Source organism: Lagopus leucura, unplaced genomic scaffold (genome assembly GCF_019238085.1).
Source record: "Lagopus leucura isolate 7727_CA_CO unplaced genomic scaffold, USGS_WTPT01 Super-Scaffold_100002, whole genome shotgun sequence".
Classification (NCBI taxonomy): Eukaryota; Metazoa; Chordata; class Aves; order Galliformes; family Phasianidae; genus Lagopus; species Lagopus leucura.
The window spans coordinates 32,271,229-32,285,385 of NW_024962263.1; the positions used below are offsets into that span (position 1 = coordinate 32,271,229).

Here is a 14,157-nt window from a genome sequence, read left to right on the forward strand (position 1 = left end):
TGTACAGCTGGAGAGACACAACATTGTTGTATTTCTGTGTTGCTTTACTTTTGCACCATTCCACTCAGTATCTTTAAGACTGACTTCCTTTCAAGTTATCTATTTAACTTCAGGATCACTGGTGTTATTTCAACCAAGGGAGAATAAACCACAGTATAAAAAGAGCATAAATGCCACAACTATTCTTAGCATTGTGTGCTCACTTCTGTGTGTATAACAAATGCAGTACTGAATTAATTTTAAAAAACTTTTAATAAAACATAGTAATTACCAACTCTTTCCACTGCTTTAATGTCTTCGATCTTGCAGCCTGAAGAATACTTATAGTTTTCTTTACTCTTGAACTCTTTATGTCATCTACAAGGCTTTGAAGAAGGAAACACACTTAAATCTCTCTTGGAATCAGAGTTTACATTTATTTATAATAATAAAATAAAAAAGAAAGCTTCTTTTTTAACCTATTAAATAATGACATTCTTGACTTCCAATGTTCCAGCTCTGCAGACGGACCAATGTCATCGGCTTCCCTTCTCATTTGTTCACTCTCCACTAACACTTGTCTGATCTGTTTGATCCAAATCATTAACACCTCTTCAAGTTTCTCAGTGATCTCTGTGTTACTGCCTTCAAAATCAAAAAAGAGCACAGTCTCATGAGTACCAAAAAGTCTTAAACTACATTTTTAACTACAGAGATGAAATGTTTTTGGCAAATTTATACTAAGACTCCATGTAAACTGAGTATATTCAAATCACTGCCAACAAAAGGAAAAAGATTATAACAAAATGCACATGTATATGTCTTACCTCTTCTTAAGAGCCATCAGTGGAAATTGGTCTACCTAGGTTAATACAGGGCAGAAGTATTGAGTGCTTTGGTATGACTTCACTCTGAGATTCCTTGCAGTGATAAGAAATGGTGGAAGGTTCAAAGAGATATAACCACCCATTTTCTTACATATTTATATATGTGTGCGTGTCTTTTTTTGACTCACAGTCTATAGATTTAATATTGGATAAGGTTTCCCCAGTGTCAAAGAAAGCAAAGAATATACACAAGTCTTCACTTGGCAATTTCTTAGCCAGCAAACCAGGAAGAACGAAGGCCAGTATCTATGTGATTAAGATAAATGAACTAAAGGACAGAATTGATGATTTTCTGATTAGACAGTTTTAAATCTGACAAGAGTCAACAGAAAAATGTATATAGATCAAGGAAGCTGAATTAATTCTTCAAAATAAATGTTTACTAATGACATAACATTTATTTTCTTAGGAATAGCATCACTATCCCAGTGTTCATTTTGCTGTAGGAATTACTTACCTGCAGTTATGTAGTCAGACGGGTTCTGTAAATTACTGACGTAAGTATCAATATCCAGTTCTGCAAGCTGAATTCTATCTTCCAGATTCTGCCTTGATGATGACAAGGTATCCACAAATCTATCGACGGAATATAGAAAATCTTGTATCTGGCTGTTCTTCAGACCTTCTTTCACAGCTCCCCAGTGCTAGTTGTTTAACAATTAATGAAAGAAAAAGAAAAGAAATAAAAAAAAGATTAAGTAAAATAAGGATCATGCATTCTTATGTTCCTTAAATTATTTATTTATTAGAAAGCTATTTCTTATTTATGGCAGTATATTAAGATTTATCAGTAAACCTCTCTGAATGTGCTCATCAGTACTATGGCATAAGCATTTCAAAGTGTGCATTGATTTAATTATTCTGTTACATAACATCTTAAGTAGAATAGAATCATTTTCATCAGAGTGTCTAGTAAGATGCTATATTTTGGTTTTAGGAGAAAAACAATGTTGATAACACACTGATGTTTCTGTTAAGCAGTGTTGCACAGAGCCAAGGCCACTCACAGTGAAGGGCCCAAGGAGCTGAGAGGGAGAGAGAACTGGGACAACTGACTTAAATTGGCCAAAGGGATAGTCCATACCATATGACACCATGTGAAAGGAGTTTTGAACAGGGTAGGAGTTCATTTCAATCTCTTCCACTGCTCAGGGGACTAGCTGAGCTATTTACATGTGCATAACATACATATATATGCACCTATTTGTCAGAATTATTATCCTTTTCTTTTTCTTCTATCTTAGTAAATAGTTTTATCTCAACACATGAGTTCTACTTTGTTTTCTTTTCAATTCTCTCCTCCATCCCACTGGAAAGGAGGGGAGTGAGCAAATGACTGTGCTGCTGAGCCACCTGATGAGTTAAACCAGACAAGACACAAATCAGCATGAGGCTCTCAAAAAGTAAAAGACATCTCCATGTTCTCACACTCGATCTTCTTTATTGTTTTTCCCACTCTGATTTGGCAACTTCCAAACAGAGATAATAGATTTTAATCTCCCTTATTACTCCAGGTTTTGAGAAAATGCGAGCATAAACTAATAGGATTTGACACTACCATTCTCAAAAGACACTGAGGTTTATTCAATTTTCTACTTCTGAACATGTACTTCTAGAAGAAACAGAACCAACTGTGATGCTTTGCAAGCTCCATTAAAAAAAGGACAACTAAATGACGCTGAATAACCTGGCTGCGAAAGCGCATCCTGTCTACACTCTGGTTTAAAACTATGGACAGATCTTTAGCTCTACCAGAAGGACTTGGCACTTCTTTCAATCCAAGCTTAATACAATTAGAATTAAATGATCACAGTTTTGCCTTCAAATGGAATGACTGTTATACCATTTTCTACTTTGTCATGAGCATTGCAACTGCTGCTATTACTTGAAAATAAGCAATAATTATATGAATTTCAAACACTTATATACAAATTGCATGACTCTCATAAAGGCCTATATTTGACTTGCATATTTTTATGGCCAGCTTTTTGTTCATCAGATGCACAACGTACAACAGCCACTTACCTTAATTCCAAAAGTTCTTGAGAAAAACAAAATCCATCTATTTGATTACCTGTTGGGATTTAAGCGCTGGTATCATAATCAGGGACAGGAACAATTCCAGACCCTGAAGGATATTTCCATTAGAACAATCGAAGGTGCCAAAATTCACCTCCTTTGGGAAGAAACAAAAGGTAATAAAATGGACGTAAACTTTTACATTATACTATTTCAGTAAAATTCAATACAGATATAGCTCATAACTTCCAACATTTCATGAGGACACTGTCCCCGATACAGAATTTGCTTTTGCTATTAATTAAAATTCAGCTGGAAATTCTAGGACTTGCCATACTCACCAGAAAAATCTGTCTCATATTGTAGCAAATACTTCAGTAACCAGTTAAGATTAACCACTTAATAGCAATACATTAATCTTAAGACAATTTTATGTCAATATTTCTCCAGTAGAGGAATGGCTTCCATCTACCATAAGCATGTAAAAATTGCATGCCTTCCTAGTGTTATTCATTTATGGACTAGTTGGCTATTCTGTTACTGCCATTTTGCCTAAATAATGCATATACATTCTGAACCCGGACCATGAGCTCTTTACCACCCATACTGTCTAGCTATTGTGGCTCTGTGTGTATTTCTCATTAGCAGAAAGGGAGTCACATTCAAAACTTCCAAACTGCACATACACTGAATTTTTTTGGCTTCATCATAATGAAAGCTTCACTGATCTGGAGAGAATATTCAGTAGCGTCTTGGAAGCTTCTACTCCCAACCTTTTCCTGTGCAAAGACAGCAATTCTTAAGTGTTTTTGGAATGGCAAGTGCAAATGAATTTCTGGATAGGATTTGAAACAAAAGATTCAGCTATTTCTCTTGAGAAATAGGAGGGGGGAATCCTTCTATTTCTGTGATTCTGAGATTCCCTTTTCAAATATTTCTACGCAGCTCTGCAGGACAAACCAAAATTTGCTAAACCAGTCTGAGCCCCAAGCTTCATCAGTGTGAAAACTGGCTGATTTAAAAGCACAGTTGTTTTATCTTCTGTGCCTTCTGAAAATTTTGATTTACCTGCAGAATCAAGTTTGACAGCCCCTGCCAAAAGAAGGTGACCACAAGAAAACCAGAGAGAATGCACCAAGGCAATTAACTGAGTTCAAACAACCATTAGCACAGGTACCCAACTGAAGTAGGACTTACAGAGCCAGAGAATAGGAACCTTACAAACTACTCCTGCACTTCTGGATAGGGTATTTGTAAAACCACTTCTACAAAGCACACAGTCAGGAACTGAAGTACTAATTTCCATGACTGTAAGTGAAAACCATATCTTACTACTTTTGACTGCTCAAATAGAACACATTAACCTATTAGTGAAGAATAAAAAGAAAATATCTGTATTACTAAAAAGAGTGCATGAATATTTTTGAAAAGATAATTTCAGGGTTATCACATTTTCCTCTTTCGTGTCTACTTTTTAGAATTATAGAATGGCCTGGGTTTAAAAGAACCACAATGATCATCGAGTTTCAACCCCCTGCTATGTGCAGGGTCACCAACCACCAGACCAGGCTGCCCAGAGCCACATCCAGCCTGGCCTTGAATGCCTCCAGGAATGGGGCATCCACAATCTCCTTGGGCAACACAGATGGATCCCCTTCATGAAAAAATACAGCAAGTATTTCCCATGCAAACATGTATCTCTGAAAGCAATAAAAGGTTGTTCTGGTACTTTTCTTATACTCTAATAAAGCTATTAGGGACAGAAAAACCTTGCTTTAATTTCAAGGATGAATGTTATTTTACACATTTTAGAAGACAGAGCTATTTAAATATGGCATATCCAAAATTCAGGTTCGTTCATTATCAGAAAATTTCTGTATTGAGGACTACATTCCTTGCCTCTAATAAATTTATTTTTCATGGTACATTAATAATGAATTTTTATTATTTAAATTTTTGTTTTTAATAATATTGCAGATAGATAGCTACTTTTGTAATTATTAGAACATTACTTAATCACAAATACATTTTTGATGAAAAGAAACTTTTGTTAAAAACACAACTAAGCATTTTCATGAAAACACTCCCCATTTCCTTTTCTGATTCCAGTAGAACTAGTGGAGTTGAGTAAAGGTTTAAGAATTCTAAGTGCACTGCAAACACTGCAAGATTTTTGACTGACCTGGCAAACATTTGATGCGGTTATAACTTTATCTGACATCCTTAGGAAAAACGCACAGATTCCTGTAAAGTTCTGTGAAAAGCACAAAATACATAAAGATAAAAAGAATGCACATTTACAGCAAGAGTAATCTACTTAATAACATGTTGAAAACAAAATTTAGAATATATATATTACTGAAAAAAGTAGTGAACTGTTTGTAAGATATTTAAGCACATCAGAAACACCCCTCTGGACTGAGCAGTCCAATATCACATCTCTGATGGGAAAATGCAGTTTAGGGAAAGCACACGAGCGATGCTACTTCCTGTGCTCTGTTCCCTCACATTCACATTCCCTCACCACCTGCAATACATGTCTGAGAGCTGCTGGATAACTTGCTCCTGTCTAGTCATTTTAGCATCCATTTATGGACCTATCCATGATGCTGTCTAATCCTTTTTTGATTCTGTTGACATAAGTTCAGTGACGAAAACGAAATATATACTCAGCTTTCAAATATTTAGAATGCATTTCATACATACTCAGACCAGAATGAACCATCTTAAAAGGATGTTTTTCTTTCTTTTTTTTTATTAACTGAAAGATTATTCAAAACTTCTGATTGAAATATTTTAAACAAATTTTCATCCTTTTTTTTTTTTTAATGGACTGCAGTAATGTAAGTTTCAAATCAGCTCTGCAAACCACGCTTACTTTTAATCTATTAATTAAAATAACTAAAAAAAATTGAAAAGCCTTTCCAATTGACTCAGCTCACAAATTGTTCAAAAGAACAAATAGTCCTATTTACAACAAATACAATTCAATTGTACAATGTAATGTGTATTATTCTTTGTTGTACACTGCTTTTACACAATACCATCATGCTGGACAGTATGGGCACATGCAAATAGAACATCAAATGCTTTCTACTGGAAAAAGAGAATTCATAAAAATATAATTTTGTGCAGGAAAATATCAACTTTGGCCAAAAATTCTATTTTTCAGTAAGAAATCTCAAACAGAAACTTAGTGCCACTGAAGCTTAAAATCTAGACATTTTCAATCTATTCATGAATTAGAAAAAAAAAAAGCCATTTCTCATTTTCATTTTTTATTATCCTTTTTATGGTTAAGCAATGAAAACTCTCCAGGCTTCCAGAGTGCAATACTGACATAGTTCTCTTGATGATAGTTTACTTCGAAAATAGAAAAATTCATCCACGTCTCATGATTGTTTTTTTATTCTTCATTTCCTGTGAAAAATGGCAAAGAAGCTCTCACACAGCAATACCAGAGAGTAATGCTTTCATACTTTCCCATTCTCCAGACAGTTCCCTCCCTAATCCTCTGAAAGCAGGAAAGAATTCTGCAGCTGTCCTTTATAACAAACATGTTAACAATGTCACCGCGAGCACAATGAGAAAACAAAACCAAAAAATCATTTCAATGCCTTATTCAAAGAAAATTGAAGATGGTACACCTAATTGCCCCCAGAAGAAATCAACAGAAAGAAAATAAATTCAAAATCTTAATGACACTCCTGAATAATACTTCAACATCACATAAGGATGTAGTTATAAGAACTAGAATTAAATAAAGGAATTAATAAATATATTTTTGGAGCAATGGGCAGTATTATTATGTTCTATTAAGATAAAGGAATAACACCATTGCCAGAAGAAACCACTGCTATAGCACAAATACAAGGAAATACAAAAACACTAAAGACGTGGGATGTCATGTTAGACAGGCCAACAAAAATGTTGAAACTTACAATTTTTAACAAGGTTTTATTTTATTATAAGACTTTCTCTCTTATCAGACAGCAAAATCCACCAATCTCCACTTCTTTCCAGATCAGATTCATTACTGTTAAATTCCAATCTCGGTTCAAGAAATGTGGGAAGAATGTGGACTAAGTTCTTGAATACTAAACGTGAGTTATAAAGCATTGCTTTAATGCTGCACAACTGTTACAGTACTCTTTTTCTTCCGCTCCATTTTCCTTTGCAAATGTCAACTAAGAAATTTTTCAACCATACCTCTGTAGAACCCGTGGTAAGAAATAACTTCTTCTGAAGGAAACTGTTGGTTGATCCATCTGACCTCAATGAAGCATTTGATGTTTGCTGGCAATTGAATTATAAATACAAGGTTAATACAATAAAAACTACCTTTATAGACATACATAATCATATTTGAATATGTGAGTAACAACTAAGCACATCGTGAATCAGTAATATCCAAGTAGAAATTGCGAAGTTGGATTTATTTGGGGAATAAGCCAATTAATTAATTTGACTGTACCCAGTAAACAGTTTCCTCATCTTGTTATTTCAGAAAAAAATTGAAGAATAATGGAAAAAAAAAAAAAAAAAAAAAAAATCAGAAAATATGTAATGCAAATGAATATTAAGTGCTTAATAGAGCCATTTCTTCTTTGGAAACAAATGAGATGTCTCACAGAAAGCGTCATGTGACTAGTCTGCAAAGTCCAACTCCATCAGTTGGATCCTGCCAACAACATGGATAAATTTTGTTTTATGCCCATATCTCTAATCATGTATCACACTGAAAAACTTTCTTTCAGAGAAGCCTTGCCTCTCATTCTCCTCCACTGAGATATCCCTCTTCATTACAACCTCCTCTCTCTGAAGCAACAAAAACATGTAAGCCTGATCAAGACCTACTTCCCTCTCAGTTTCTGACACAGACATAAATAGAAAATAATTTGTGGAACCATTCAAGAATAGAAGAGAAAATCATGTGAAAATGGCTTGTGAACACCTCTTTTCCAAGTTTGAGGAGAGAACTCTTCCTAAAAAGTCAAACTTTCAGTTCCTGCTGGACCAAATTACGTGAGGTATGACATACATCACCCTCAACACCAAATCATATTTTCTTACCACTATGCACAGTCTCAAAAATAAAAAAAAAAATAAACTATTAAATGCAGAAATGAAAAATTTCATTTAAGCCATGTTGGACACTTATTTCTGCCTTGTCAGCTATGGAAAATGCTTTCAAGATCTTAGTTTCATCATGACTCAAGTCAGAAGAATGTGTTCATCCCAGAGACATGCATATGCAGTCCCAGTGAAATGAAAAACTGTTTTTGACAACTGAGCTGATTCTGTACTTGGCAAAGTCTCTAGACAATTCCAGTAATTTTCAGAAATATAGCTTACAATGAATGTGCAATTCCTTCTTGCACTTAAGAGAATCAGGCACTAAACATCAGTTTTTCTCCCTAACAATCCTAAGATACCATCTTCACCCATTAGTCCATCATAACATAGTTCCTCAGTGGCATAACCAGAAAGAATTGTGGCAGGACCTCAGCAGTTCAGGGAGCTCACCACAGTCACATTAGGCAATTTCAAGATCATTTAGCACCTTCTCATATCACACGCTCAGTGGAAGTTGAACATATGATTTTGGGTTTTATGAACAGGCTCCTCAAAATTCAAAGGGAAAGAAATACAGCTTTGGGACCACAACTACCATATTTTTATTTATCATTTTCCAAGCTTAACATTCTTCTCCAAAGCACAAGACAGACCAGAATATGAAGAAACCTTAATCTAGAAAGAAATTTTTCTCCTTCTTGAATCTGTGCTTTACTATAATGGAGTTGGTACAGTTCAAACCAAAGGACAAAGAGATTCTTACTCCGACAGTTCCCCATTCCTCTAGTACTTACATCAACCCATCTAGTCCTTTTAAACTCTGAACACTGTGCATACTTGACCTCACCTATGTGTTGCTTTTTGTTGTATTTTTTTTTTCTTGAAGACTGGATTAATATCTTATTGTCCATTTTTATGTTACTTTTTATGTAAATAAAGACAGTATCAAACAATGCCACAGGGCATTCTCCTGTTTCCATACAAGTCAAGATGGCAGTGTCTGAAGAATGGGATTCAAGTTATTTTCCATTTTCTTTGGCATAAAGAAAAAAAAAAGTTGCTGAAAGTTTGCTAGGATTTCCTTTATTTTGCCACAGTTATGTGATTTAAAAAAAAAAAAAAAGCTATTTTTGCAGAAGCGATAATAGAAACATACCTGCAAAACGTCTTGGTAAAAGAACAGTAACTTTTTAAGTCCATTAGGAGCAAAGAATTGTTCTATAAGTTGAAACTAAAAACAAAATTACAACAGCATTAATTGTGAGGCAGTTTCAAAGAACTGGAAAATTTGGAAAGGTATTTAATAATAATAAATATTTACCTTGTCATCAGAAATAATGGCCTCCTCCACTTGCTGCTCATTTAAGTCTATTCCATCTGATAACTTTGATATCAAATACTTGTATCTTTCATCTATCTGAGATCTTCTCTCGTCTTTGGCGACTTTAGCTTGCTTGGCTAGCTCTTTCCTAGTTTCACTGGAAAGCACTATACTTTTCTTACCAGTTGTCTAGAAAATAAAAGTTTGTTACAGACAGATCATTTTTCCCCACAGTTATTTTATATTGCATTTAAGGATTGTATTTTTTACTGTTAATCTTTAAGGTGTTTTCATAACTACTTCAAGCAGGACCATGGAAAGATTGTATCAAAGGAAAAGAAAGCAAAAATAAAAATCACTATTACTTATTACAAAACACTAACAATTAACTTGTTAGTTCAAAATTGCTTCCCAGCATAAAGCAGTTACTATAGAAACTTCAGAACAGGACCTCAGAATCAGATACGGATCCTGGCACTGTAATGGCTCTTATTTCAAATCGCAGCTTTACAAATCTAGCTTTCAAACTTCTAAACGTCCATACTCCAAATCTGGGACCAGATCCATTACTACCCTCTCAGCATTTTAACATACAGTATTAAGTTATTATCTCAGTGGAAAAGAAAATAAAACAAATCCACCATAGAATCAGTCACCACTGGAACAAATAAATAATTGATATTTAATATGCAAGTCATATACAGAAAGTAGAAAAGTGGTAAAGAAGAAGATTTATATAGACAAAAGGTTTTTTAAAGTCTTCATAATGATGTAAGCAGACTAATTATGTTAACTAATATTTTTAAGTAACCTTTAAGTAATCTAATACTTTTAGATAATCTTCAGAAGCTGTACAGAGAAGAAAAGATTTGGGTCAAAAAGTCACCAGGCTAAGCATTCCTCTTTGCACATAGCTCTCAATAATGCAAGTGCCTGGAACACCTAGAGGGTTCCTATAACTCACAATTTTTAATGGAGAAAAACAATGATAAATTACTTCATCTTTCCAGTACTCTCAATTAGGAACAGCAGTTGAACAATCCTCTTTTAGAACAGAATTGTTTGTAATCAAACAAACAAAACCAACAAAAAACCCACCCAAGTATCAGTAGCTGTTGGTCAGTACCATTCTCATGCTTATATAAGACCCACCGTTTCTGACTCACAGTTCCTTCTTCTATACAGATCCCTGTTACATATGTCAGTCTCTTATAATCTCTGGGGCCCATGCTAACAGCTGGATCTCTCGTGTATGCCTTTCTTGAAGCAGTATTCAGTTTCTCTTTCCCCCAGGTCAAATGTAATTCAGCAAAAGCCAAAAAACTCCCACATTATAGAATGTAAAATTATTAGAGATAACAAGGATTTACATTCTTATTGTTGTTAAATCTCTATAAGCATTACAGCAATACAGCTTTTACTTTCTCTGGTGGCAATTTCTTTCCTATTTGCATCTTAGTAAGGATACTAGAAGCCAAATACTAAATGTAATTTCTTCTGTGCTGTTTCATCAAGAGTACAAGATGACCAAACTTAATTTAACAAATGCTGCCTTGGTGTCTGAGGCAGAAGAGCACAAGGGAAAGAAAACACAGTGTTCTGACAGTGTTGCAGGAGGAAAAAAAAAAAAAAAAAAAAAAAAAAGAAAAAAACCTACCACTTTCTAAAACATATTTTACCTCTGATTCACAGCTTATGGGAGAAACTCATTTTGATGCAGCATAATATAAACTAACATTTGTGCCAGACCTTGACTGGATCCAGAAGGAATTAATATAATCTGAATTATTTTAGTTAAATAAGCCTGCTCAGAGCTATGCATCCATAGCAAACAGAAAGCAGCTCACAGAAAGATTCAACTCCCTCCACAAATTAAGACGGTTCATTTAAAGTAACATAAGATATTGAGATGCTACAGATATGACATTATTCAAGTATTCCTAACCAATATACATCTTCATCTTGGCAAAGACAAGAGATGATGAAAAATTCTATGAAACAAAAGCCCAATAACACACATGGAGGGCACAGAAAATAAATGGCCTAACGCTATATGATTTTGAGTGTTTCTACTTCCTTACAGTCAATAGATGAAGTGAACTCTGTACCATCCAGTATTAGACAAAACTTTGTCTAATTTTGTCAGTGACAATTTCAAGAGCAACTTGTGCAAAAGAAAATTTAACAGGCAAAAGGCAGCTGAGTCACCACCTCTATTAGAACGAATACACTTGCCGGAAGAGCAGAAGCCCAAGATGATCCCGTGACAGCAGATTCTAGTTCAGTGCTCCTTGTCTTCATGACTCCTCTAAGTCTACGATACTTACTTTCGGTGCCTAGGAAAAAAGAAGCAATGTAGAATACATGAGTATTAGTAGAAATCTTTAGAAACTGTTAGGGGAATATCTTTTAATGGCTGTATAATCAATGGATATCAAGATGTTACAATCACAATATAATCAAGAGAGTTAGGCAAAGTAGACAATGATAACAAAAGAGAATAAATGGAAAGCTTACCCTTATGCTGGGCTCACTTACAAAACACCAGAAGAGGCGATCTCCAGAAGAGATCCTTCCCCACTGGTAGCCAGCTCTTAAATAGATCTAGGAGCCAGTCTCCACCCCTTTCGGCAGCACAGGTGAATTGCCTTCACCTGTGCTCCTCTGGCTGACTCATGGCTCGCCTCAGGTGATCAATCAGAGGTTCAGGCCGTGACTCAGCAGTTCCCATACAATGGCTTACAGCAAGTCACATTATTTATTTTTTCTCAAGTTCTATGTTTTAAATGGTTTCTTCATACAGAAGAATAGGTAGGCAGAATTCTGTGCCCTCCTCAGCGAACAAGCCAGTCATTTCACCGTAGATTATCAAGTTGGGCAGGTATATCTTTCCCTTGCTGAATCCACACTAGTACACCAGTCAGCTCCCTCAGTGTTTGTAAGTCCATCCTACCAGAGCCCATGGACTCACTTTTGTTCAGTTTGCTTAAGTATTTAAGTATTCCCTGGTCTGGTAGAAGAGGATGAGGTTAGAGAGTTCTTAAGCGAAATGGACATATCTAAGATCACGGGTTACAGCCAGGAATGCTGAAGGAGATGGTGATGTCCTTGAGGAGCCATGCTCAATAATCTTTGAGCTATTCAATCTATTATTACTGCTAATATTTTTTAGAAAAGAGATATCATGCTATATGCCATACTGTATACTATACTATAGCATACTACTAAATTTAATTCCAGAAAATTTGTTCTAATCACATTACTATGATTCAACACTAGGAACTGTGGTAAGGGATTGGAGTTAGCACTATACTTGGACTTATAAATATAAATATAAGTGCATGTACTTGCATGTACTTATTCATAAAGCTGAAAAGTGTATGTCGTGGTTCCTACACTGGGACATTCCTAAGAGCATGTATCCACTCAGTGTATGTGAACATACATTTAAATACATTTAAATACTTCACTAATCAGTTGCTCACATTGTTCGTGGATTTTTTTCCCCTACACGGTAAACAGGAAGTATCATAGAATGGCCTGCGTTAAAAAGGATACAATGATCATCTAGTTTCAACCCCCCTGCTATGTGCAGGGTCGCCAACCAGCAGACCAGGCTGCCCAGAGCCACATCCAGCCTGGCCTTGAATGCCTGCAGGGATGGGGTCTTCTACAACCTCCTTGGGCAACCTGCTCCAGTGTGTCACCACCCTCTGTGTGAAAAACTTCCTCCTAATAGCTAACCTAAACCTCCCCTGTCTCAGTTTAAGACCATTCCCCCTTGTCCTATCACTATCTACCCTTGTCAACAGTTGTTTTTCATTCCTCTTTATACACTCCTTTCAAATACTGGAAGGTCACAATGAGGTCTCCCCCAAGCCTTCCACAGTACTTACCACTGCTCTCTCTCTTACCCTTTTTTAGAGCAATGAGAGGTGGACAGAGTTCAGTGTCAGTTTTGGATGAGGGCTGCATTCTCCCCAGTTGTGCTGACTCCTGCTGTGCAGGAAGATCAGGAAAGGAGTGCAGCTCATCTCTCCCCTTGAACTCCGCCTCATCTCCCACAGCCTCCTCCATCTCCACCGCCACTCAACCATTGACCTAAATCAACAAAACAGAAAATGACCCTATAACGCGATACTGTTAACAACCAATCACAGTCAGCACGTGCATCCCTGTTGTAGCATCGCAGAATCACACAGTCGTTAAGGCTCGAAAAGACCTCTAAGGTCACGCAGGCCAACCCCCAACCCACCCGCGCCATGCTCACTGACCACGTCCCTCAGAGCCGCATCTGCACGGCTCCCGAACACCTCCAGGGACGGTGACCCCCCCACCTCCCTGTGCATCCCGTGCCGCTGCCTCGCTGCTCTATTCTGAAAAGCAACGTTTCGCTCCGCCAATCCCACCTCCGCCGATCCCCCTGCGCCGGGCTGCGTCCTGCCGAGCTCCCTGCTCGGTCTCAGCGCTCGCAGCCTCTCCGGCACTGCCCGCAGCTGCTATGGCAACCCCTACACAAACGCAGCTGCCAGGCTGCGAGTTGCAACGCGTTTGTCCCCGTTTCCCACGAGCTTCTAATTTAACTCCTCTCCTACGCGTTTTGTAGCGTCCCGCGGTGTTGTACGACACACAGCTCCAGGCAAGCAGCAGCCCCGCGCCTCGGTAGACCCCAGAGCCACCGCGAAAACAGCCAAGAAGAATAAAACCGTCTCATGCTGTTGGCTTCTGCATTTAATTTATTGAAGTGATCTGAAAACCACAGGGGCCGCAAAACGCCCCGACAGCCGTTTCCGAAGGATCACCTCGCAACACCAAGCACGCTCCCACCTCCGACCGACCACACGGCGCAGACGCGGGTGAGGCAGCGCAAGGCGC

The 14,157-nt window shown here is 37.0% G+C and overlaps 1 protein-coding gene across 1 annotated transcript in view; it reads right to left on the reverse strand.

Moving 5' to 3' along the window:
- LOC122178826 (dynein axonemal heavy chain 5-like) overlaps positions 1-13,735 on the reverse strand; it is a 147,431-nt gene extending 133,696 nt beyond the window's left edge. Inside the window, exons 1-11 of the mRNA XM_042869302.1 lie at positions 13,692-13,735; positions 13,197-13,383; positions 11,518-11,618; positions 9,283-9,471; positions 9,118-9,192; positions 7,095-7,181; positions 5,068-5,139; positions 2,941-3,042; positions 1,324-1,510; positions 459-624; positions 272-365 (exon numbers count right to left, since the gene is read on the reverse strand). Coding sequence (XP_042725236.1) covers positions 272-365; positions 459-624; positions 1,324-1,510; positions 2,941-3,042; positions 5,068-5,139; positions 7,095-7,181; positions 9,118-9,192; positions 9,283-9,471; positions 11,518-11,618; positions 13,197-13,359 — 1,236 coding nt within the window. The 5' untranslated portion in view covers positions 13,360-13,383; positions 13,692-13,735. The remainder of the gene's footprint in view (positions 1-271; positions 366-458; positions 625-1,323; positions 1,511-2,940; positions 3,043-5,067; positions 5,140-7,094; positions 7,182-9,117; positions 9,193-9,282; positions 9,472-11,517; positions 11,619-13,196; positions 13,384-13,691) is intronic.
- Positions 13,736-14,157: the final 422 nt, after the last annotated feature.